Raw genomic sequence first — 25,575 nt, forward strand, 5'->3', positions numbered from 1 at the left:
TAGTACAGCCTGTTTTAAATGAGTGCAGAGAGGGTAAAGATGTGAACTGTGTGGTATAGGGAAGGAAAACGGGTAATGTCATGATAGGCAATTGAACTATTCTGGAAGTGGAGAGGACAGAATATAAGAGGAAGTGGAAGAGTGAAGAGTGTTCTGGAATGCTGTCTTCATTGCAGCACCCATTCAATCACAACAGCAGTAATTACCCGAATATGACCTATATTAAGGATGGGATCTTTCAATGTTCTACAATGAATAAGCACTTGAGACCTCATACTTTTCTGACAAGCTATAAGCAGTTAATAGTCTCCAGGGGAAAGTGATGTGATTCAGTGGAGTAGACACAAGTAAGCTGTCCAGGCTTCAGTAGATAATCTCCACTTGATCTTATTTAAGTGATCTAAATTAAAGTTCATGGGTCACACACAGAACAAAGGTAAGAAATTAGGAAGGACTTGATGGGTGGAAGTAGTCATCAAGCCCCTGCTGTGAGAAGACAGCTTTGAGCAAAGATTTGGAGAAGCAAAAAGAGAGAGCTTTGTCTTCCATGTGTATGAGCATTATAGGCAGAGAAATGATGGTATGGCAAGGCACTGTGGATGGGTGAGTCTGGCATGCTATAACAAAAACTTAGTATTTAGTGCAAAATGAATCTTGGGCAGCTGTGGGTAAAGGTGTCATATGATCTGTATCGGTGAGGAGATTCACTGTGGCTGTTGAGTTTGAGGTAAGACCAGTGATGGAAAATTCAGTTTGGGTTAAGGGCAAAATATGAAAAATGATTTAGGAGGCTACAATAAACATGCCGTATAGAGGAGATGGCACCTCTACTTTTAATCTGCTCGACTGAATTTGTGTATAAGTCATCAGAAATAAAGAAAAAGTTCATTCAAACACACAGATCCTGTTATGATTTTAGAAATAATTGAATTCATTTTATTATAGGAAAACTGTTGTTAAAAACTGTTAGAATCACATTACAGTGATTCCAAGTTGAGTACAAAATATCCAGATTGAAAATTTAGCATAAAACACAATGCAAACACACACACACACACACACACACACACATACATACACACACAAAACAATAATAATAAAAGTTAAAGCCCCCCAAAATCAAAACAACCCTTAAATATGATTGAAGTCATAATCCACCATGTTATATAAAGTTCTACTTCATTTGATATGTTCACATAAAACATAAACACATTAGTGCCTAAAACACCCCTTAGAAACGTTTTTTTCATAGATCTATTTCATGAAGAAATGTAAACAAATGGTTGACATAAAAATCTTGGTTTGACATTTTAAATGGACAATTTGATCAAACCTGTGAGTCTGTGCTACTCTGAAGATAGGAAATAGCCTTTCGGAGGGAAGAGTTGAGTCCTACTTATCCAGTTATCAAAAGAATATTTCACTGTAATGGTGGCAAGTAAGACTCTCCTAGGTCAAAAATTATAAATCATCATGTGAAAGTCCCCATGCTGATGTTACTAAGGATTAACAATACTGTTTCCATAGCATCTATAAACACATCCTTGCATAAAATACAAAATAAACTTCACAAATACTTATTTGCTTTTATAAATTTGAAAGATTTTTATATCATGCAAATATGATCTTTAGTAATGAAATCACACATTTCTATATATATCTCATAGACTTGAGCATCTTTCCTATATAAGATTTTTCTATTGAAATGAACAACTTTTTAAAGAAGAGTTTAAGTGAAGAATTTTCAGTCTTTTAAAGGGCCAGCTAGTAATTATTGTAAAGTTTTTTATTATTATTTTTCATAAAATATATTTTTAATAATATTTTCCCTCCCCAAACTCCTTTTAGATCCTCCCCATCTCCCAATGATCCAATGTCATAAATAAAACAAAACATGAAAATCAAAGTAGACAAAAAAATTAAGGGGAAACAAAGCAGAAAAATAGAATGTACATAATAAAGCATGGAGTCCATTTTGTATTGGCTTACTATATCTGACCGTTTCTGGCATGTGATTGACACACCCAGTGCTACTCTATTGGAAAACAAATGATTTTTTTTTACTTTCTCAGTAGGTCAGTTGCTTCTTGGTGAGGGGTGCAACTTTGTGTCAGCTTTCCGTTCTCAGTACTAGGATGTTGTTTGATTTGAACTTGTGCATGGTTTGTGCATGCTGTGACAGTCTCTGTGGGTTGCTGTGTGTGTCAGTCCTATTTCTGGAAGATACTGTGTCCTAAGTCATCTATGCCCTCTGAATCTTACAATATTTGCCCCTCCTTTTCCATAGAATTCTCTAAGCCTTGAAGAGAGAAATTTGATAAAGACACCCCATTTAGGGCTGAGTGCTCCATATCCCTCACTCTCTGCGCACTGCCTAGCCCTGAATCCTCTGTAGTTCTTGCTTACTGCTTAGAAAAGCTTCTCTGATGTGGGCTGGACAATGGTTCTACAGACAAAGCAATATATTATTAGAAGTCATTTATTGTATTTCCAGATGCAAATATTTTAGACTTTTTGTGGGCTACATAGGCTCCATTACAATGGAAAAATCAGTTCTAGTATACTACTGGAAATGTAGCCACAGACAACATCTGAACGTTGGGTGAACTCTGTTCCAATATGATTTTTACGAGACATAGGTGCTTGTCAAATCTGATCTCTTAGTTGTAGTTATTTGACTCTAGTTTAGATGTTTACTAGGTTTACTTAAAAAACTTCATGAGAACTGGCAAATTCTGATTATGGAAACTCGAGTGTGGAGTCTTAGCTGTGTTTCTGTATGGTGATCTTTCCCTTCCACAGTGATTTCACACAGCTGTTCTTTTTCAAGAGAGGAATAATGGTAGCAATATTTAGGTTCCATGGCATTTCAGAACCACTCTGATCTAACTCATATATGTGAGTTCCATGTTTTAACACATGCCATCATGGCTGATACATGCTGACTGTTGTTATTCTTGACTAATTCAGCAACTTCAACTTAAACAGATTTGTTCCGAATATTAAAGAGCATCTTACCCTATGTCAAATTAGAAAAAACCCTTAATTATGTTTATTCTACTTTGCAGACTGTCAACTTGTACTAAGTACAGGTGGATAAAGTGGCTCTTGCTAACATGCGATGTTCTTGGTGCCTACTTCTAAAGTTTGTGTTGCTATAATTGTCATCTTCTGAGAATATCTAGGCTCTGTACAGTTATATGGCACCACTGGTCATGTGCTTTTGAGTTTGATGAATGCTTTGGCTACTGCAATGTATAACCCAATGACTTCATTCTGATTATTGTATAGCTATGCTCTCTTGAAGAATAGGAAGGCTAACCCCACCTTCTTTCCTTGCTTTTAGACATAAAATATAGTTTTCAGTTTAAAATTATTAAGAGAACTGTTAAGATTAAAATAAAAATTTAAGTTATTTAGTTTTGTCCTTTGCTGTTTCCACCTTCAAATAGTGCCTACCTTTTCCCATCTACAGTAATATGAAAGGAACATGTACCCACCACAGCAGGGCACAGCTTACCCTCAATTTCTCTTCCTCACTCAATAACCATTTCAGCCATGTAAAAGTTTCTTTATGTACCATTTGGTTTTGTACAAATTAATGCATTTTTTGAGGGGTGGGAGGATTTGTAATATGAATTCATTTTACAAAGAGTGTTAGACTTAAAAGTCAGGTGGATTTTTATTTGGTTATTTTTTGTTTTTCTACTTATTTTAAACAGCGTCTTTCTTTGTACCTGAAGTTGACCTTGAATTTACTATGTAGGCAAGACTGGCCTCTAGCTCACATTTCTCCTGCCTCAGGCTTCTGAATAGAGGATTACAGTGTTCAGTACCATTCTTGGAAGCTGTATATTATATTACCAAATTTTCCTATGTAATTGAATAGATAATGGTTAATATAATGAAAACAATTTAAAATTCAAAATATGAAGTAAGTGAAACAGTTCAAATAAAATATATTTCATGGAAAAAAATCTAAATAGATGTTTAGACAATTCAGTATGATGTATGTAAAAGGAACAGCATTAGAATGCACTAGTGACAAATACTCATGTTAATTTTAGATTTTGTTTATTTTCTATTTCTAAAGTGGCCTTTCAAAATTGTTTAAGGTATTTTAAGAGACAAAGAGAACAGGTTTTTTTTTTTTCTAAGTGAGTCATAACTCAAATATTCCCTAAATAAAAGTTGACAGAAATATTCTGGTTAGGCACCAATGGAGTGAAGGAGACACACTGGACATTCACAGAGCACACCCCTTCCTATAGCACCATATTTTTAGTTAATGGCTCATTGATCCCTTTCAGGGTGAAGAAGAGTACAATAATATTTCACAGTGAATACTCCATGCATTGCTTTGGCATTGATTTTGGTGATGTGTGGCTATATCACTTGGTAAATATACCAATAATTTCAGTGAAATACACATGATAAAATTCTTTCATTTACCTTTCAAATTAAAAGCTCTGGTTTAACAACAGTGAAAATGTGTTTTTAAGTTCATGCTACAGTGTAGGATGATTGTTATGTTCTAATCAGATCCCATTAAAACAGAAAACAATTCTAGGACTTTGAAAAATAGTGAGAGCACATTTTTTAATGAGGTAATGATTGCTTTCTTTAAATACTAAAATCTAATTTGTTATCACGCCAAAGAGAAGACAACATTTTATTTTTTTGTGTGTTTTTTTTTGTTTGTTTTTTAATTTTTAATATTTTTATTACATATTTTCCTCAATTACATTTCCAATGCTATCCCAAAAGTCCCCCATAGGGCCCCCCACTTCCCTATCCACCCATTCCCATTCTTTTGGCCCTGGCATTCCCCTATATTGGGGCATATAAAGTTTGCAAGTCCAATGGGCCTCTCTTTCCATTGATGGCCGACTAGGCCATCTTTCGATACATATGCAGCTAAAGACAAGAGCTCCGGGGTTCTGGTTAGTACATCATGTTGTTCCAACAATAGGGTTGCAGATCCCTTTAGCTCCTTGGGTACTTTCTCTAGTTTCTCCATTGGGAGCCCTGTGATACATCCAATAGCTGACTGTGAACATCCACTCCTGTGTTTGCTAGGCCCCGGCATCGGAGAAGACAAAATTAAAAAAAAAAAATTCTGGATGATTGCCATGGGTTCAATAGATTTGTCTTTAATTCTATTATGAAATAAAGCCTTTTTTCTCATTATAGACATCTAGGACATATCGAGAGGTGCTCAAATAAGACCTCAGTGACACAAAATACTCTGCAGCCCTAAGAAGAACTCAGTGAAGATCTTATACCATAACTAGGATGGCAGTCTTTGCTTCCGTTTCCCACAAAATCCATGCTTCACAGATTCTAGTCAAGGCTCCCCATCCATAAAACTCTATGAATTACTTTGTCTTCATGCTTGGGTCTGTGTCACCTGGAATGCCCTCTCTGTTCACTCACATGTTTATAAAATTTTGATTATTTCTGCTCCTTTTATATCTCTCACAAAGAGGATTAGTCTTGAACATGATTTTGTTCATGCCTTTTAATACATGCTGCCTTTGTATCTTCAGCTGAGCTTACACTAATGATTAGTGAGTGATCCATGCACTGACTGACATCTGACATTAGTGAGACTTGGCTGCTACAAAAGATTTGGTATTGCTCCTCGGATATTCCTTGAGCATTTTGTTTGCCATTCTGTAGATTGTTAGGACACAGTATGCAGTTGAGCCATGTTTGATCATTACATTAATAAAAACATTTGTGGCAGGAGCTGCAAAAGAAATTAGTACTATGTCTGATAGAGATGTTGCTAAGATGATGAACCAGAAGAATTCTAGAGGCACCTACCAGTTAGAGACAAATTACCCCCCAAATAAGCTGTTTTTCATACTGAACACCTTTTTTTTTAAGACTTTGACAAGCCTTAATTTATCGGACACCCGAGTGAACAACAAGTAATCAGGAATTGATGCAAAAGCAAGAGGAATTTTATTGTTCCAGCAAGCTGGGGTTGCCCTGCACAAAAAGGAGAGAAAGAATGACCACACACAGCCTGTTTGGCGAGTTTTTATACAGTTTTAAGAGCAGCAACCATTAGGCACAATGTGATTGGCAGAACAGAGTGACTTTTAAACTGGTAGGTCTTTAGTGAATGAGGTGGCAAGGACTTCCCTTGTCTGTAGGTGGCCAACAGTCAGTCCATTCTGTGCAATGTGTCTATGTGGTGCTCTGGGCCTCACGCACATGCAGGTGGCAGATGGTTGGTTCCCCTCACCCCCTGTGGTCTGAGGAATGTAATTGGTCTCTCTTCCTTCAGGAGGGGAGGGGTGACTAAGTGTTCCATGACCTTTCTCTTCCAGGAGAGCACGGGCCTGCTGGAATTTTCCAAAGGTCCTGAGGTGACCTCTTCACTTTCATTCATGAATAAGAATACTAAAAAATTTAATTGTTTGGGGATTTAACTCAAAATATGATAGGATCACTGTGCTGCTAATAATGGCAATAACAATAAAGGAATTATATCTCCAGTAATAGTATTCCCTTTACAAGCATTTTGTGTATAATTCATACTTAATTACACAGTAGGTAGGTTTATTTATTCCTTTTTTTTTTTTTCAGTACGGAAAACTAACTCAAAACTAGTGATATTTGAGCACATATTCAGGGTCAACTGTAGTAACTTGTTAAAGCTTGAATTTCAAATCAGGTACTTAACATTGTGGCCTTAGATCACATTTTACTGGCAATATCTTGGCTACAGGATTAAACATTTTTACTTGGGTATGCAAAAACTGTCAGGTGTTTTAAGGCTTCATCTAAAGTATGGGCCTGAAGGGAAGTAGGAGAAGGGGGGGGGGGAGGGAGGATAGCCCATATTTGACCAGAGTTCCTCCTTTGCTCTGGGCAGGCAGATGCGTGAGGGCTGCCAAATGCTTTCCACTGGTAGGCATCTAAGTCAGTGACCCCATTTGACTGGGGGTGGACAAGGGGCAGCTCCTGATACCAGGGGCCCTGGAGCGACATCTCGGCCCTGGAGTTATGGGAGAGAGGGCAGAGGGAAAGAGGTTCCCACACAGGCGAGAGTCATTAGTCTGGGCCTTGACTGGAGCACAGGATGGCCTTCTGAAGGGAGGTTAGAAGTGCTCATTAGAGGAAAGCCTATCCCATCATCCAAGTGCAGCGGTTCTTGATGAACAGAGACAGTCTATGGTTTTAGAGCTTTATTGTAGAAAGGCAGGGGGAAAGGTAGGAGAGAGAGAGAGAAAGAGAGAGAGAGAGAGAGAGAAGAAAGGCTAGAGTAAGAGGGAGAGAGCAAGAGGAAGAGAGAGTAAGAGAGGGAGAGGAGAGTAAGAGAATGAGAGGAGAGCATGAGGAGAGGATGAGTAGAGAGTAAGAGAGAACAAGGAACGAGAGTAAGAGGAGTGAACGAGGGGAGAGAGTGAGGTGGGGCCAAGCAGCCCCTCTTATGGTGGGCTGTCATCTTACTGTTACTAGGTAACTGGGGAGGAGTGTAGCCTAAAGGTCAGAAGCTTGGGACATTGTCTACTTGACTACTAGCCACACGCTTCTCTTGTGGGGGCTGTGGAGGTGGTAAATTTGACAGGAGCCTTGAGTCCAGGAAACATGAGTGAATGCCTACTGTCCCATGTTGGTGAATTATCATCACCGGGTCCCGGGGTTCCACACCTCAGCTCGACTGGAGACCAGCCTGTCTGTGAATAGCCCATTGCCCCACACTAAAGAATTTTTATTTCAAATCTAGGAACTATTTTTTTATTGCATAATAAAATTTTATTTTCTTTAGTTCTGTTGTATCATGGTGAATAATGTCTAAGGCACATTACTAAATGAAACTTTACATCTGACATAGGTTTGCCACTATATTTTTTGTGATCTTTAGTCAATGTTTACAGCCAGAGCTTCACAAGGAAAATCTTTCCCCCAGTTCTTTAATCCTCATTTAGAACCATGTATAATACCTTTTTTTATTTGTTTTGTTTTGAAAGATCTCTCAGGAAATCACAAGACATTTGGAGACTCATTGCTTTAGAAGATCATGGGTCATTCATAATATAATATATAGAACTGATAACAAAGCCTAAGTGGTCTGCCCTTTACAGACAAAAATATGCTAAACCTTTACATCTACAGTCTAAATCTAACATGCTCTATATCTTCCAAGCCAGACATATTTGAATAATTCAATTCTGAAGTAAAATCAGAGCTTTAGCGAATGAAAAAGTCTTCACACAAATTTAATACCTCAAAAAAAAAATAGCTCTAAAATAATTAGCATTGTAAAACCCTGGCTCTGAATTCCCGTGCACTCACTTTGCATTTGCTTGTTGTAATTTTGAATATCCAGGGGATGTGGCAACATTCAACTTTCCAGTGAAGAACTTTAAAGGCCTTAGCCAGATCTGTCTGTTGTTATTTCCTACTAGTAACTGGATACTGAAGGCCCAAAAGAAATTGGCAAAGAACAGCCACCCAGGAGAGCTTTCAGTAAATGTTTATCTAACAACTTTTAAGACACTGTAGTGGTGTGGATAAGAATGGTTCATATAGGTATGGCCCTGTTGAAATAGGTGTGATCTTGTGGAAGGAAGTGTGCTCTTGGAGTGGGCTTTGAGGTTTCAGAAGTACACGCCAGACTACTATTTCTCTCTCCCTTTGGCTGCCTGTGAATCACTATGTAAATGCCAGCTACTTCTTCAGAGTCATATATACCACCATCTTCCCAGACATGATGGTAATAGACTAAGGTACTGAAAGTATAAGCACGCCTCTGATTAAATACACTCTTTTATGAGAGTTGCCTTAACCATGATGCCTTTTCATAGCAATGAGAGAGTAACTAAGAAACATGCCAACTACACTGACAGCAGAGCCATTCGTAGAGATTGTTATATAACTGTTCTTGTTTCTCCATTTAGGCTATACTAAGCCAACAAATGTCTGAACCAAAAATTCACTAAAGGCACCTATTCATCAGGACTTTCTGTCCACTGACAGTTTATTTTGCTATTCTGCTTTCTTCTTTCTGTCTCCACCCTTGCTGTAGTTTAGTCTTTGCTCAATAATCTTCTTTCATAGTACTTGCTAGATTATGTCACTTATTCCGGTTAGCTTTCAGGATCTACCATCAAATCACCTCTTTTTTTTTGTTTTGTTTTGTTTTTTCAAGACAGGGTTTCTCTGTGTAGCCTTGGCTGTCCTGGAACTCACTTTTGTAGACCAGGCTGGCCTTGAACTCAGAGATCCACCTGCCTCTGCCTCCCAGGTGCTGGAATTAAAGGCATGTGCCACCATGCCCAGCCCACCTCAATTTTTTAGAGCTGCACTATTTTTCTAATTTTATTATTTGATAATTAAATACAAGAATACAATGTGTTCTGATTATTCCCTGCTCAAATTCTTTATTGCCCTTTTATATCTGTTAGCATTTCTTACCTGCTCCTATCCTTTTCAAAGCTTATGATGTTGAGTTTGCTTGCTGACATCTTTGGTTGATGCAGGTGTATCTTTGTGATTATGTATTTGGAAGCATCCATTAGAACCTGGTGGGGTTATCAGTAGCTACAGAACTCAAGGCAATGATTTAGTCACTTCCTGAATCCATCAGTAGTTAACAGTTTTTCAGTGGGAGTCAGGCTCTCTCTACTCTCTATGTCTGACTCATGATGTACCTATTCTTGGCAGATACAGTGCAGCAGGCATCCATAGATGAGATGAGTTCAAGATTGTAAAAGCATATCTTGCCCAGAAGATGACATTTCATGGTCCTACTAGTTCTTACATTCTTTCTTTACCTCTTTCTTAATGCACTACCTCAGTCTTTTTTGTTGTTGTTGTTGTTTGTTTGTTTGTTTGTTTTTTGTCTTTTTGTTTTTCGAGACAGGATTTCTCTGTGTAGCCCTGGCTGTCCTGGAGCTCACTTTGTAGACCAGGCTGGCCTCGAACTCAGAATCCACCTGCCTCTGCCTCCCAAGTGCTGGGATTAAAGGCGTGTGCCACCACTGCTGGGCTAATACCTCAGTCTTAATTTGAAACAGTAGAGTGTTTCTCCATAATAGGGAAGCTCACTGATGTGGCTTCAGCCTATTTATTCTCAACCCACTGTTTCCTTTTCTTAATGCAAGATGATTATTAACCTGTGAGTTAAGAGGGATATGAAGAAATTCTGCTATGGAAAGAACAAGGCATTTTGCCCATTTCTGCCTGCTGTTCCTAGCTCTCTGTCACTGTTCATATACTCCCATCTTCCTTGGCTGCTTCACTGTCCTTGTTCAAACAGGAAGGTAAAGTTATACTTAAGGTTAGCTTCCTCCCATTGGAATGGTTTATTCTCAGTTTTAGCAACTGGAGGAAGGTTCCTGTTTAATGATTCAATCGAGCCATAGATGTAGTTAATGTTTATAAATAAATGTGTTTGAATTACTTATAAAAATACATTTGAAACCCCAACAAGTTCATTATAATACAGATAATTACTTGAGTGTTTTCATGGGAGATTCACCAAAACAAAAGCCTACCAAGAAATTTTTGAGTTTGGTTTATGTGTTTGGAGAAAAGTTTTCTTTTCCTGATTTGGACATCCTTCAAGGAAGCATTAAGATTCATTATCCATCCTTACTTATATCACACTTGGATAGACTCTAACAGATTCTTAACATTTGATTTTACTTGTCAATTATCTTAGTTTTATCATCATCCCTAATTTTATCTATAAAATAGTGTTCAGGAGTCAAGCAGCACAGTCATGAAAGAAATAAAAATGTTAACAAGTATAGTAATTACAAACTAGATATGAAGAAGACAAAGAAGAGAATGGTACCTTTATGTGTTACAGACGTTAACAATTCCTTGCTGGATTGGACCAGGGTTGCCTCACAGGGAATGACTAACTTTGACTATCTAGTCCTATCTGAAATGGGGTTGTAAAGAACCATCTGATATCAGAGTGTTACTAAATGTAACAATTAGTGACTAAAGGTTAAGAAGATTAAGAATAGGATGGTACCTATGATACATAGTGTACATTCTGAAAATTTTACCTTTCAGAACACTTTCCTATACCCTTTCAACTCTCTCTGGAAGAAGTTTCAAAGATACTGCTATCAATTTTTTCACTTTGATATGTGTTGATACTAGTACATTGATTTCCTTAATGTTAATTGCTATGTCATCCTTTTATATTATTTTTAAATTGGCATCTAATGGTTTTTATGCATTTTTAAAAGTAAAAACATATATGCAGTAAAAGTCCCTAAAGTAGACAGAGATACAACCATTATCTACAAAAATGCTTCTGTCCATCTCATCATTACCTGTTGTGCAGACTTTTTTTTTTGAGATAGCACACATATATAAAATACCATCCACAAGCATTTGCTAGATTTCTGAAAATATGTTATGTGGTGAGCAGAAAACCTTTCTGCAAATATACTAACCAGAAATGTAAAAGAGCAAAGAAGGCATGCCAAAACAACTCAAAAATTTTCCCTTTTATGCTTTGCCAAACATCTCTCTCCCTGGAACAATTATGTGTGTTACAATATGTAAGACATAAAGTGCTCTTGAATTCTATGATTTGGTCTTGCTAATTAATCAAGCAGAGTGAGGCAGTCACCAGAACCCTGATGTTCAGCATGATACGTATGCATTCAAAGATGGTTGGTCAGAGGCACAGAGAGATAACTTAGAGCTTGTGGGTGCTATCTGAGGCAGGCTGCTATCTCACAGTTATTGAACTTCAGCTTTGAAATCTTAAACATCTTTTAGATACACAGATATAGTCAACACCCCACTGATATCTGCTGGAGAGTTAATGATAGAGTCATTTACTTGATATGTTTGCACTTAATTTGATAGACCAGAAATCAAAGAGTGATCTTGGATAATTGCCACTGGTAGAGAAAAAAGGACTTAGTGCTTGTTTTTCTCAATGCTCCAATTTTAACAAACTTGCAGAGTCAATTGGCTTAGAAATAAGAAGCTACTGGTTTGATTTTGTGTTGCTTTGTTTTGATGCTGGGACTCACTGTATATATCCAGCTAGCCTGGAACTTGTTACTTAGACCAGACTAGCATAGAGCTCATGGAGATCTGTCTGCCTCTACCTTTCCCTTAAAAGTGCTGGGATCAAAGGAGAAAGTCACCATGCCAGGCTAGAAGCATTGTGAATTAGAAATTACTTCTGGGAATTGAAATGAAAACATTGATAATGTCCCCAAACTATTCTCTGGTTTAAGCAGCATTAAGAATCAAAATGTTTGTGCAAAGTCACATAAATGATACAAAGGCATGGCAGACTGACAGCTAGAAATCTCCTAAAGTAGAAAATTAAGACTTACCCCTGTCTGTATCATACAGGAAGACAAAACAATTCCATTCATAGTGATCCAGGAGGCTCAGGAGTGCACCTCTCAATGAAGGTCTTAGCTGAAGCACGAACTGGCTCTCTCCTTCAGTGGGGAAGCTTGGTGTGATGAGAGAGATGTGCAGAGCACTGCAGAAGGAGGTCAAGGTATGCACTGACCTCTTGTCATAGAGTCCAAAAATGGCAAACACCCCTCTAGAATACTGGGAACAGACTGCAGGAAAAAGAGACAGAGAAGCCAATCACCAATTCTTACTCCATTCTGAAACTGCACACTTTAAGTCTACAGTCTATGAAAGTTAAAAAAATGATTAAATGTTAGTAATATATAATAAAAAACATAGAAAATGTGTGCATTTATTGAACAGTAAGCTCTAAGTTCTTGAGTTTGTGCTGACAGTCAAGCTTCAATTAAAGCCCTGCATTAAGAAGCCAATTCAAGTTAAAGAGAAAATTGACTAAAGAAAGTAATATACAGCCCTGTAAAACATCTCAAATCCAATGCTACAGGTTTTTAAGAATGACAGATATAATATTTTCTCTGTATTTGTTCTTGCCTGAAAACAGTAATAATATACTTTGACATTTTTAGTAGGAATCCAAGACAGTTGCCTGCTTCCTGTGCTATTTGTTTGCCTCATTTAATTTTGGACTACATTTGATAAACAAACTGCTAACTTTTTCTTTCCAACTTTGCTTTGTAGGAATTTCATGTTTCATCACAACCTTGAAGTCTGCTTGAATTGTGTTTGAAGATAGAATTTGGGTTTGAGAGTAAAACAAGTTCTAGGCCATAGCTGAGTGAACCAGGAGTAAGAGTGTCACTCTTAACCTAAAACAATTGCCCCAACCCCTGAAAAGGCCTTCCTGGAGAAAGAGGACATCCTCATCACCATCACAGTTCTTCAAGGATAAGAAGGCACTGCCATCAAGTGTGAGAGACTATATTCTCTTAGAAGAATGTTTTTGCTTACTACAGCATGGCTAGCTTATGGAACATATTTAGGTGACTGTTTTGCATCTACACTTTAAAAGACACAGAACTACGGTCAGTGGATGACTTAAATCTGCTCCTTTGTGTGTGTGTGTATGTGTGTGTGTGTTTGTGTTTGCCTATTGGCAGCTGCTCTGTGTTTATGTCTTTAGACAGTAAAGCAACACTGCATTGTAAATTCTTATATTTTTAATAGTCTTTCTTTTACTTGGTTTATATAGCATAGCAAGGCAGAGTAATTTTTAGCACTAGAATATATTTACATTTTGGGGTTCTTAGTCAATATTTTTAATTGCTAAATTCATTAAGAAATTCAAGAATAATGGCTAACCTACAGATATTCATACACTTTTAGTTCACTAAGAAATGAAGAATTAGAAATATTTATGTTCATCTTGTGTATATGAATATTTTCCTGCATTTATGCATGTACTATGTGTGTGTCTGGTTCTCACAAGGGCCAGAAGAGGTATTCAGATCCCCTAACTACAGCTTTTGATGCTATGTGGGTGCTGTGAGCTGAACTTGTGTCCTCTGCAAGAGCAGCAGATACTCTGAACTGAGTTACCATTCTAGCCTCTGGAAGTAAAGAAATTTTTATTAAAATGTTAAAAATTTCTGGAAATGTTTATTAACAAATTTGTAAGGTTTATTTATTTTATGTATGTGAGTACACTGTAGCTGTCTTTAGACACACCAGAAAAGGGCATCAGATCTCACATTACAGATAGTTGTGAGTCACCCTGTGGTTGCTGGGAATTGAACTCAGGACCTCTGGAAGAGCAGATGGTGCTCTTAATCACTAAGCCATCTCTCCAGCTCCACTAACAAATTTGTATTGTACAATTTTTGAGATTTCAGAACATGTAGTATAAATTAAGTAAACCTGACTAAGATGTAGAGACGTTTCTTTTATTTCTCTTTTAGCTCCTAAAATTGGAAATCAAGTATAAATGGAGTGTAAAATTAGCAGAAAATATATGATTTGATAAACTTTACATAGCACAATGCGGTATTTTTTTTTAAAACAATAGGTTTAATACAGGACCAAAGACTATATTTAGTTGAAAAGTACAAGATATAATTGACATGGAGATATAAGGGGAAAATTCAAGACCTTGTAAGTAAGCTCAAATCCTAACATTGTCACTGCTTAGCCTGACTATTTTGGACATGTTATTTTGTCTCATTGATATAAAGAATAAAATCTAAAATGCAAAAATTCAACAAAGTATATAAACCTACTATTCTATCAAATACATGAAGCAAAACCCAACATATTTTAAGACATCAGGTTCTATGCATGACTATAATTTAAATATGTTTATATTATATTACAAAATAAGAGTTCTAGAAAATAAAATACATCAGTTGATCTTAAGCCAATACACACCATGTTCAGATATTATACAGTAGATAGCATTTTAATAGCTACTATAGCAGTTTGTAAAGAAATCGGTAAGGAATATCATGTATCTATAACTCTGTACTCTGTCAGGAACTACAGAGCATTCCTGGAACACACTGGCAGTTCTCAAAGGCATCCTCTGACAGAGTGACTAGTTGTAATTCTCTTGCAACTTATATAGCTGTCAGAAAGAAAGCTATATAAGTTTTGAATTTCCTTGCAATTCAATTTCTATAACTTCAGTGATCTAGTAACACATGTTATAGATCATGTGTTAACTTTATAGATATTCTTCCAACACTTTGGCTTAATTTATGTGAATGGTTCAGCCAGAGCATATTTCATTTCCAGATGTGTTTTGGATTTTATACAGATTTGAGGCTGACGTTCAGCCTTTCCTTAATTAAAGGAGTAACTCAATTCACGTTTTTTGTTTGTTTAATTTTGCTTTTGTATTTTGGGCAGATTTTAACCCAGGTTAAGCATTTACTCTACAGCTGAACTTCATTCCCAGCCCATGGTTCAAATAACTTAAATTTTACTCCAGTAAAAATAAATGTTTATATTGTGTCCTAATTTACATAATTTATGATACAAGTTATCTTGTTAGTGATTAGCTTTAGAATTCAAGTCTTCAGCTTCAGCTTCCATTTTGCTACTAAACCTACATTCAGGCTTTAGAAATTATTCAGGAAAAAAATAGGATCAGTGTTTTCCCCACAGAATTTCTTGAGGAAATCCAAGAGTTCTCCAGAGGGACCCTTGCTGCATCAAAACAATTGGTGAAGCTATCATGGGTATACAATGCTAGAGCCCTTCTTCCACTGCCCCCCCCCCTCTCTCTCTCTCACACACACACACACACACACACACACACACACACACACACACACATTAAGGAGCACTCCTGCCTTCATCCATGCAAAATATCAACACTCTTTGTAAAAAGTGTTAGGCAGTAAACAAAAGGTTAAGCATTATGCACAAAACCCCCTCAACTGCTAATTCCGTCCACATATTTTCAATGTAAACCTTTTGACTTCCCAGTGCTCTGGCACTCATCATATCATTTAGCATATTTCAGTTTATTTTACTAGGCCTCAATAAATTTAATAACTTCTTCATGCTAATCATAACATGTGCCTCCATTCATTTGCATTATGATACTCTGATTTTTTTCATAGCTAACTGCCATTATGCTTCTATTACTCTTACTTTAAAGCATTCTAAATACACACCAATTAACAGTGCTTCTGGATATGTATCAGCATACATTTGCAAATTTCTGTTTATAGTGTTAGTGTTTTGAAAATTATCCCCATGTTTTATTCTAGAGCCCTGGCTTGGCAGGTGAAAGTCATTGTGTCTTCAATATCTAACAATTGGCTGTTCAGTGTTATTACCCTCATGTGAAACCCTGAACAATACAATGTTTAGTCCAATAGATTCAAATTTAATAGCCTAGTCATTTCCATATTTATTATAAATTTCATTACTGAAACACTAAATCACAATTTTCTTGGTTATCTCCCATATGCATTTACTTTTTGCTTAGAATCCAAATAAGTATCCAAAGAGTAGATATAAGAGCATATAAGTGCAGCATAATTTAATAGAGTAAACTAAGCTTAATAAAAATATGTTCTCAATATGAAAAAAGAAAACAGAATTTAGTTTTTATATAAAATAACAAACAATAAATAATGTGTAATCAGTGAGAGAGCTGATGGTATCATGATGACAGACATTTTGAGATGCAAACACTAATTAAAACGAGGTTTTGAAGGAAATAATGCAATCATAAGTTTCAGTCCATATTCTATATTTTGCTTCACTAATGAGATAACATGTATTATGTAAATTAGCTAATAATATAAACACATGGTGATAATCCATCCATTCCCTTTAGAGCTGATGGTATGTTTAAAAAGATTTTTAATGTATATTTGAAGGAAAGAACAGCCAGATGCATCTGGAAGAGTCCAGAGCAGCAAGAGATAAAGTAGTAGACTGAACATGCCAGCTACTAGACTTGGCCTTGGGAAAAGAAGGAGCAGAATGGAGATATAGAGAGAAGTCAGCAGAGAGCAAGAAACAAAGAGAGTGTGGACAAAAGACAGGGCATAACAGAGGATCAAAAGTGAACATAGCCAAAGCAATGGGGTTATAAGAAAAAAATGAGTAGCCTGTGAGCTAGGGAAGTTTAGCATAGCAGGAGGTGGGAAGAGTGGAGAAGAGCTAGCCAGGACTTTGGAATGTCTTCTAAGTCTTCTAAGTACTTGTGATACTGAAGAAGCTTGAAGGTCAGCTAGATTTTAGTTATACCAATATGCACAGCAGGCATCCATTTGTCCCTTTTACCACTGATAAAGGAAATGCTTTGTTTTAGTTGGGCGGGGGACGGGGGGAGGACCAGCTGCACAAGTAACTACACAATGCTGGCTTTTGTCTAAGCATCAGAATTTGTGGAAATGAAGTTTCTTTTGGACCTGACACTTACTAAAGCAATATTCCATGTGCACATGCCCATCCCCTGCCTGAAAAATGCACCATCTACTTCAAATCCATCACATTGTCTGGAGATCGATGTGCCTTTTGCTTTCACAGTTTCCTTGACACAGTGAAGTACCTCAGATTGCTTGTCACACCAATTCCTTTTACAATACCTTACCAACCTGAACGTTTAGAACTGTAGTCTTTCTTCTGATCAACCAGAAATCCTGGGTTATATGAAAAATCTGGGGAGAAAAGAACCAAACTCCCTTCCCTCAGCCATAGCTAAGTTTCAAATCCTACATCAGCAGAAATAATGTTACAAACTATTAAGCAATAGTGATCAATTATTAAGAACTATTATTTAACTTCACTACACAAATATCTATAATACAGAGATTATATCTTCCATGAAATATACAAGTATAAGCAAAGAAAATCATTGAAACTGTTATAATTCATTAAGATTGGGATCATTGTATAATAACAAGTGAGAAGAAAAGTCTATGTATATATGTATTATTATTTAAAGAGACCTCAGAAGTCTTGAATTTAATAGGATGTCACAGCTACTATTGGCTCCCAGTAGAAATAAACGGTAAGACCTTCTTGTCAAATACCCTACATGTACTAGTTGTAGAACATGGAAAAATGAAGCTGGGGGTAAACTGGAAGGTTTTCCGTGCTGATCATCTGTAGGTCTGCATGTGTCAAGTGTTTGAACTAAGGCATGCAGCACTAGTAACTGATGTTCTCCCTTTCCAGTGTAATAGTTATACATGTGTTTAGTCAATTTAAACTCTTTGTAGCCTATTTCACAGATTTCTATCAATGGGAGTCCTTGGCAATTTGAGACTACCTTATATGTAGTTTAAGTCATTGCTTCAATTTTAGTAGATCTCTATCTGTGATAATTTAATAGAAGCCCCCCAGGCAGAAAAAAAATAATGCCCTGTAGTAAATTTTTGGTTTCTTTCAATTTTTTTTTTTTTTGTGCTTTGTGCGGTATATATGTGGTGAGTTTATGAATCTTTGCTCAGGGATTTTTAGAAAAATAAACAGGGCGTAATTTAACAGAAAACTCATACAAAAGTGGAATAATATACTAAAATTTTCAGTGCAAACTATTTCTTGTTTTTCCCATGTAGACCTCAAAACAAGCAAAAAGCTGTTAAGTTTTTAAGCTGTTAAGAAGCCAATAATAAAGGCTTTTTTGCTCTGCATTCTCTTGTCATTGGCAACGCAACCTTTAAAAATTCTTTTATATTCTTATGTTCATCTCAGCCCCTTGTCCAGTGTATCATGTATGTATTTACTAAGTCTCCTCTATGAAGCTGCAATTCCTGTTTCTCTTTCTTCTTTACCTTGTTCTCTGTTCCTAGGATAAGTTAATTTTAAGGGTAAGTTACCATGCTATCAAAATATTTCTCTAATTAAAAAATAGATTTATTTAATTTTGTATGTATTAGTATTTCACAGTTATGTGTTTCTTGCCTGATTTTGCATTCTGAGCAATGCATTTTCTGAAATAGGAAGTGAATGAATAAACCACCATGTTATCAAAAAGAATATAATTTTCTATGTCATACTTCAGCATTCTCCTAGACAGTTTATTATTTCATCAGTGTTATATTTAAATCAAGGTAACTTTAGTACTTGCTGACTTTCTTAATACTATTATGATTAGATGTTACATGTGCCAAACATCTCATAAATATTTAGAAACAGTTAACTTTCTCTTCAACAGTGATGTACAATCAAGGAAAAAGTACTGCGCATTAATATCAAAGATGTGGTATTATAATACCCCACATGTATTCATAAAGGGTTATATTTATCCCACAAGAAAAAGCATGTGTTAAATAAATCATTTATGGGGAAGAGACTAGTAACCTGCCTAAAGAGAAGCAAGTAAGCTAATAACAGAGACTAGAGTATGTTTATAATCCTAAGACTATGAGAGTGAGGGACTCTGCACATGAGCTTGATTTGGTCCTGTCTAGCTGATTCTAGACTAGAATCTAGGCCTTTGTATAGGATGAACCCCTGACATCTTCTTCAATGCTATGGTTATGACAGATCACCTCATATTAATGTCATTTACCTATACTAAACGTCTCTATGTCAAAAAGAACAGTTTTTACAAAGACTTAAAATTGATCACATTGGTTAGGCTCTGCTGACCAATACTGATGCATATTGACTGAGCATTGGGACCCCCAATGGAGGAGTTAGGGGAAGAACTGAAGGAGCTGAAGGGGTTTGCAACACCATAGAAAAAATAACAATATTAACCAAACAGACCCCACCTCCCTCAGAGCTCCCAGGGACTAAACCGCCAATCAAAGAGTACACATGAAGGGACTCATGGCTTCAGCCGCATCTATAGCAGAGAATTGCCTTATATGGCATCAGTGGGAAGGGAGGTCCTTTTTCCTGTGGAGGTTCAATGCCCCAGTGTGGGAGAATGCTAGGCCAGTGAGGTTAAGAATGGGTGCATGAGAGAGCATCTTTATAGAAGCAGGCGGGAGGGGGGGGGGGTGGAATAGGAGTTTGTGGAGGGGAAACTGGAAAGGGGAATAACATTTGAGATGTAAATAAATAAAATACTTTGAGATGGGTGGGTGGCCCCATCTCTTGACTGGGGACCATGCCTGTCCACTGGAGGTGGTCTCTATAGGTTCTATCACCCCTTCCTGCACATTTTGGAAAAAGTCCTATCACAAAGTTGAGACAAGGACAAAAATTGGAGCAGAGACTGAAGGAAGGACCATCCGGGGACTGCTCACCTGGGGATCCATCCTGTCTATAGACACCAAACCCCGCAACACTGTTGCTGTTGCTTAGAGATACTTACTGACAGGAACCTGGTATGGATGTTCTTGGAAGGTTCTGCCAGTATTTGACCAACTCAGATGTGAATGTTTAGAGCCAACCATCAGACTGAGATCAGGGACACCAGTGGGGAATCTGATTGAAGGATTGGAGGAGCAATCCCATAAGAAGAACAAAGTCAACCCAGTGCTCCCTGGGACTAATCCACCAACCAAGGAGTGTAAAGGGAGGGATCCATGGCTCTAGAGAGCAGTAGCAGAGGAAGGCCTTGTCTAACATCAATGGGAGGGGAGGCCTTTTGTTCTGTGGAGGTTTGAGGACCCAGTCAGTATAGGGCATGTTGGAGAGGTGGGGTGGGAGTGGGTAGTAGTTGGGGGAGCACCCTCATAGAGGCAAAAGTGAGGGGGGAAAAGCAGATGTGGGATGGAGGTTTTGTGGAGGGGTAACTAGGAAGGGGGATATCATTTTAGATGTAAAAGAATGCATTAATAAATTTAAAAAAAGAAAAATAATTTAAAAAAGAAAAAAATCATAGCATTATGGGGTGCTGTAAATGTCCTGTCCCTTCCCTGGTATGAAGTCCTTGCTGGCAACACAGTAGATGCCTTATGCTAAAGGATAAATTTTTAAATTTATCCTTTAAATTGGTGGTCATAACAATGTGGATAGAAATCCAAAAGGTGAATCTACTCTTTCACTTTGATGGTTTTGTGAACTTACTATTTATTATCACCTTTGAAATTCTGATGCAATGAACAGAATGATTTGGGATAAGTAGGAAAAAGGTAAAAATTAGCAATGTTTAGAATCTAATTTTAAATATGTATAGAAGAGAGATAAATATGTATAGAAGGAGGGGGATATGGCCAAGTATAATAATATACATATACATAAAATTGCATAGGAACATCAATAATTCTGTGTGTTAATAAGAATAGATTCAAATTTTAACATAAATTTAAAGCTAGAGGATAAATTTATAATTTCTATTATAAAGATATTTGTATGTTACCAAGGGCCATTGTGTATATTTCTACATTGATAATTATTATTATAACTATTAATGCTATTAGTATTAACAAATTGTAGGAAAAAAGCTTTAGTTACTACTTTTTTAAAAAAGAAGTTGGTTTATAAAAAGTAGCTAGCATTTTAAATTATATTTTCCCTTCTTCCTATCCAGTTCATAAAGGTCCTTGTACAAAAAATATTAAAAAACTGTTTTCTACCATTAAAAGGCTTAATTACTTATTCTTTTAAAAAAATTTGTATCTATAGCAACATAAGCATGATTGGAGCCGATAGCTAGAAAGTATGGCAAAATGAAGGAATGACTAAAATCTTGAGGAACTCCTGCCAAGCTGATTCAGAATTAACAGTGCAGCACATGGCATGTCTCTCATAGGATCTGAGCAACAGTAAGAGAGGGAAGTTTAGAAGACAAAGCTTGTGGGAGTCTTTGAATGTGAACAACCAATGTTTTCATTTCTCAACATAGAGATGATAACTTAGTTGTAGGAAACATTCATAAAGTAGTGAGAAGAATATCAGTTTTTCTTCCTGTGGTGGAATGAATGTATTGCCAGAGAATGAATTGTATTCAACGTATTGTAAGTCGCTTTGGCTCCAGACACATTTTTCAAATAGATCAAATGCTTATTTACTGCATGGATTATTTCCATTACTGTGAAATTTTTTTTGAATAAAATCCAGTCAGTATAGTATTTACACTAAGAAGTGAATCACAGACTAGAGAACGAGACTGATATGTGATCTCATGCCCTAAGACATGAAGATAACTACAGAAATAGACCAAAAAAAAAATGAAATATAGAAGGGAAGTGTTAGCCACAGGATGGGCTTGATATGTCTAAAGACAGAGACCCCAACAAGTTGGATAGTATATCAGACAAAGAAAATTAATACAATGGTAATCTGGAGAAAATGTAATTGGCATAGAGTGTAGATATTGTGTTTCTGGGAGTTAGATAGAATTCAGTGGATTATTGGTAGGGTGAAATGAATAAGGTGGACAACAAGAGGAATGGTCACACCATGATTATTTTGAGTGAATGAATGGACAGCAGTTACATGACCTTGATAGATAGCTTTTTTTTTTAACATTATAGGAGAAGTATAGCTTTATAAAGAAAACCATGGGTTCCTTTGTGGACATGTGGAGATTAAAGTGTCAAGTTTCAAGCAGGTGACTGCACATAAGAATGTGAAGCAAGGAAGAGTAACAAATGAGAAAGAGCAGATTTAATGCTCAGTGTTGGGAGGAAGTGATTATGAAGGATAGTATGAGATTCACAAAGAATGTTCGAAGATATTCATTATTAACACTAGGATTGTGGGAAGAAATCATTTAAAAATGAAAGCAAAACATGAAACTTGGAAGAAATTAAAGGAGGGAATTTCAGGGAGTGGAAGGTCACCAGTTTAAATGCTATAAATAAACTCTGCAGAGTCATATCTGAGGGTTTCACTTTAGAGGTCCATGAGTTGTTTTTGCAGCTTTATAAAGTTATTGTTGCTGTTACATTTTTGTTTTTTGTTTTGTTGTGTTTTTATTGATTCCATTACTTGAATTTTATTCTCTTATTTATCACCATAAAAGGATAATTAGTCAGTCACCCACCCCCAAGCCCTTGCTTGTAGCCTAAAGCAACCACTTATCTGTCTACGTTTTTTAAAAGACCACAAGCATATGCTGGATAATCCAGGTGACTGGCTTGAAATGGTGATATTATGCAGGAGATCAGTGCCTACATTCCATTTCTACTGACATCACATTTAAAACTGTTCTATAGAGTTTAGAAGTATTACTCAAACATTTGCCCATGAAGGACAAATTATATCTTGGTTTGAAAAATGGAGATATGGTATGGGCATCTGGTATACAAACACATACATGCACACACCCATATCACATACATCCACACACATACACAAATACACAAAACTGAAATTCTAGCACTAGTGAAGCTAAGGGAGGAACATTACAAATTTGAGACTAGCCTGAATTACAAAGTAAGATACCCCTTTCTCATTAAAAAGAGCCATTAGAAAGAAAATTTCTAGCATGTGAAGAAAATAAATAAGAGTAGGCAACGGGGAAGAAACATATCCCAGACCACTAATATACATGTATGAAACTATTAAAGAATTAATGAAATAAACTCCTAAAGAAGAAAATGTTTCCTAACAAAAGCATCTATTCAGTTTGCAAGTATGCAAGCCTCATGTAAACCTTTCATGTACAGAATAAAAAAAAAAAAACAATGAAATGAAAGAAAGAATCATAAATGAACATGGAAAGGTAATAAGCTTTGAAAGCAGGACACAGCAGTCATATAGAAACTAAGGCTTTTTGCCAGCCACAGCATTAGGAACTTGAGCAAAGGGAATACATGTGAGAGGTTGGTATACCTGAGTTCAATATTACTCTCTTCCTTTGGATCCCCCATACACTGTCCTGGGTTCCTTCTAATTACACAGCACTGGCTTCAGTTTTCATTGCTTTCATGTCCTTATCTATTCAGTTTTTAACACAAAAACAGCATGCCATCATATACTCTTATTCTTTAAATAACTTCATTTTTTTTCTTTTAACCCAACTCAAGGTTTTGAAAGTTAATAAACAACAATTTGTTCTTTTCTTCCTTCTGAAAGTCACATTTAAATATCAGTAGTTTACTTTTTGGTTATCTGTATGGGACCAAATCCCAAGGTCGGTGGATGGGCACATAGAATTATTCATGTATTAGGCCAATTCTCTCCTTTACTCCATTCCAATAAAAAGAAGAAAGCTGCCAAAATATTCTCAGTTCTTAGATTTGTTTTCTCTTTCATCGTGAAGATCATGTGCCAACCTTCTCAGGTTTGCATTCAAATATATAAAATATATCTTTTTTCCATTCTCTCCTCTATAAAAATGTTGCCATCTTCCAGTCCAGTTGAATATGAGACTCTCCTAGAGCAAGCTTCCTATTCTTCCTCCTCGGTTACTGTCTGTAGAACAAAGAGTATAAGTAAGATTGCATTTCATGCCTACTTAAAGTGCTTATACTTTCCCCTGAATTTGCAGTAGTATTGGCAAGACATGGGGGATATAGTCTTCTCTTTCTGTAATTTACTGTTTCTCATCTCAATTGTAGTGCCCTTTATTTCTCAAGGCAAAACTATTCTCTATTATTTTTATTTTTCATCTGATTTATATTCAATTTTCATTTGTTTTCCCTTTTTGGCATTATGATTTAATTTTGACATTTATGCTTTAACTTCCTCCAAACCATCCCATATACCCCTGTCACATTCTTTCAAATTCATGGCCTCTCTTTTTTACAATTGTATTGTATGCATATTGCAATAACAATATATATTGTTAACTATCTAACTATATCAAGCTATATAACTATGCAACTAAATAACTATATAACTGTATAATTATACAACTAACTATATAACAATAACTATATATATATATAAATATATAAGATATCATTTGTGTGTATTTATACTTTAAGCAGGGAAACTTTATACTGTCACTTTCATAGTCATTCTTTCATTAGTTGGGTTTTGATGATGTTTTCAGTATATTGACTGGTATGCTGCAGAATCCTAGCTAGGAAATGAAGTTCCCTCCTAACTCTTTTGGTAATCTCCTGCTCCTGGATGGCTCTAGTTATTTCTGTTCACTCTGTATTTACCTAGTAATACCAGTTAACCTTTAAAAATCTTGTTACATATCTTTCTTTTCATATTTCTATCAACAGTGTGGATAAAACTAAGTTATATTAAATGCTAACAGAATATTTCAGAGCTTTACAAAATCAAACTAAACCAATTTAGCAATCTTCCTCTGATCCCCCACCCCCTTTTTTTTTGATGTTCAAATGCAAGTTCTTCATGTTCATACTTGAAAAAGGCTCAATCAGATGGTAGGAAAGCATGCTGGGCCAAAATTCATTAATTTATGCCCTTAAGACATTGTCATGGGTTATTAATATGTGAGTGCTATTTTTTTTTAAGATTCTAAGTGGTGAGTTTGTTACAGTACAGAAAGTTACTGAGTTAATCATCATCAACAACAATCTGAAATGCAAATTGCACAAAAATATTTCACTTTAATTATATCACAATTATAGACTCTCAGTCTCTCAGATGTCTTCCTGGAAGCTGCTCTGGACAGTGCCATTAGAGCAGCGATGCAATCATGAGCCTGCACTGAAATGACCTTGCTTATGTTTCCCTTTCAGTTTTATGAAATCTCAACCAGAAAGCACATTTTACTTCTAAATTAAGCTAATTGAGAGCTCAGTAAAAATGTACAGGCTTGGTTGAACATTTCTTTCCAGAGTCAGACCATTATAATGGAGACATTATGCTTCTAAGGCCCTTAAAGGAAAGAGCAGAAGGCTCTTTGTGGCATGCAGGATGAGCAGCAATAAAGATGCAGGGTAAAGATGGCTTTCTTGG

At 36.3% G+C, this 25,575-nt stretch overlaps 1 protein-coding gene across 6 annotated transcripts in view; it reads right to left on the bottom strand.

The window, feature by feature from the left end:
* The window catches only part of Gria4 (glutamate ionotropic receptor AMPA type subunit 4), a 392,371-nt gene that overhangs the window by 240,942 nt on the left and 125,854 nt on the right, over positions 1–25,575 (bottom strand). For all 6 annotated transcript variants that reach the window (XM_021173095.3, XM_021173096.3, XM_029481411.2 and 3 more), the window contains exon 4: positions 12,339–12,578. In XM_021173095.3, coding sequence (XP_021028754.1) covers positions 12,339–12,578 — 240 coding nt within the window. The remainder of the gene's footprint in view (positions 1–12,338; positions 12,579–25,575) is intronic.

This window comes from Mus caroli, unplaced genomic scaffold (genome assembly GCF_978045245.1).
Source record: "Mus caroli unplaced genomic scaffold, Mus_caroli_1 scaffold_11, whole genome shotgun sequence".
Taxonomy (NCBI): Eukaryota; Metazoa; Chordata; class Mammalia; order Rodentia; family Muridae; genus Mus; species Mus caroli.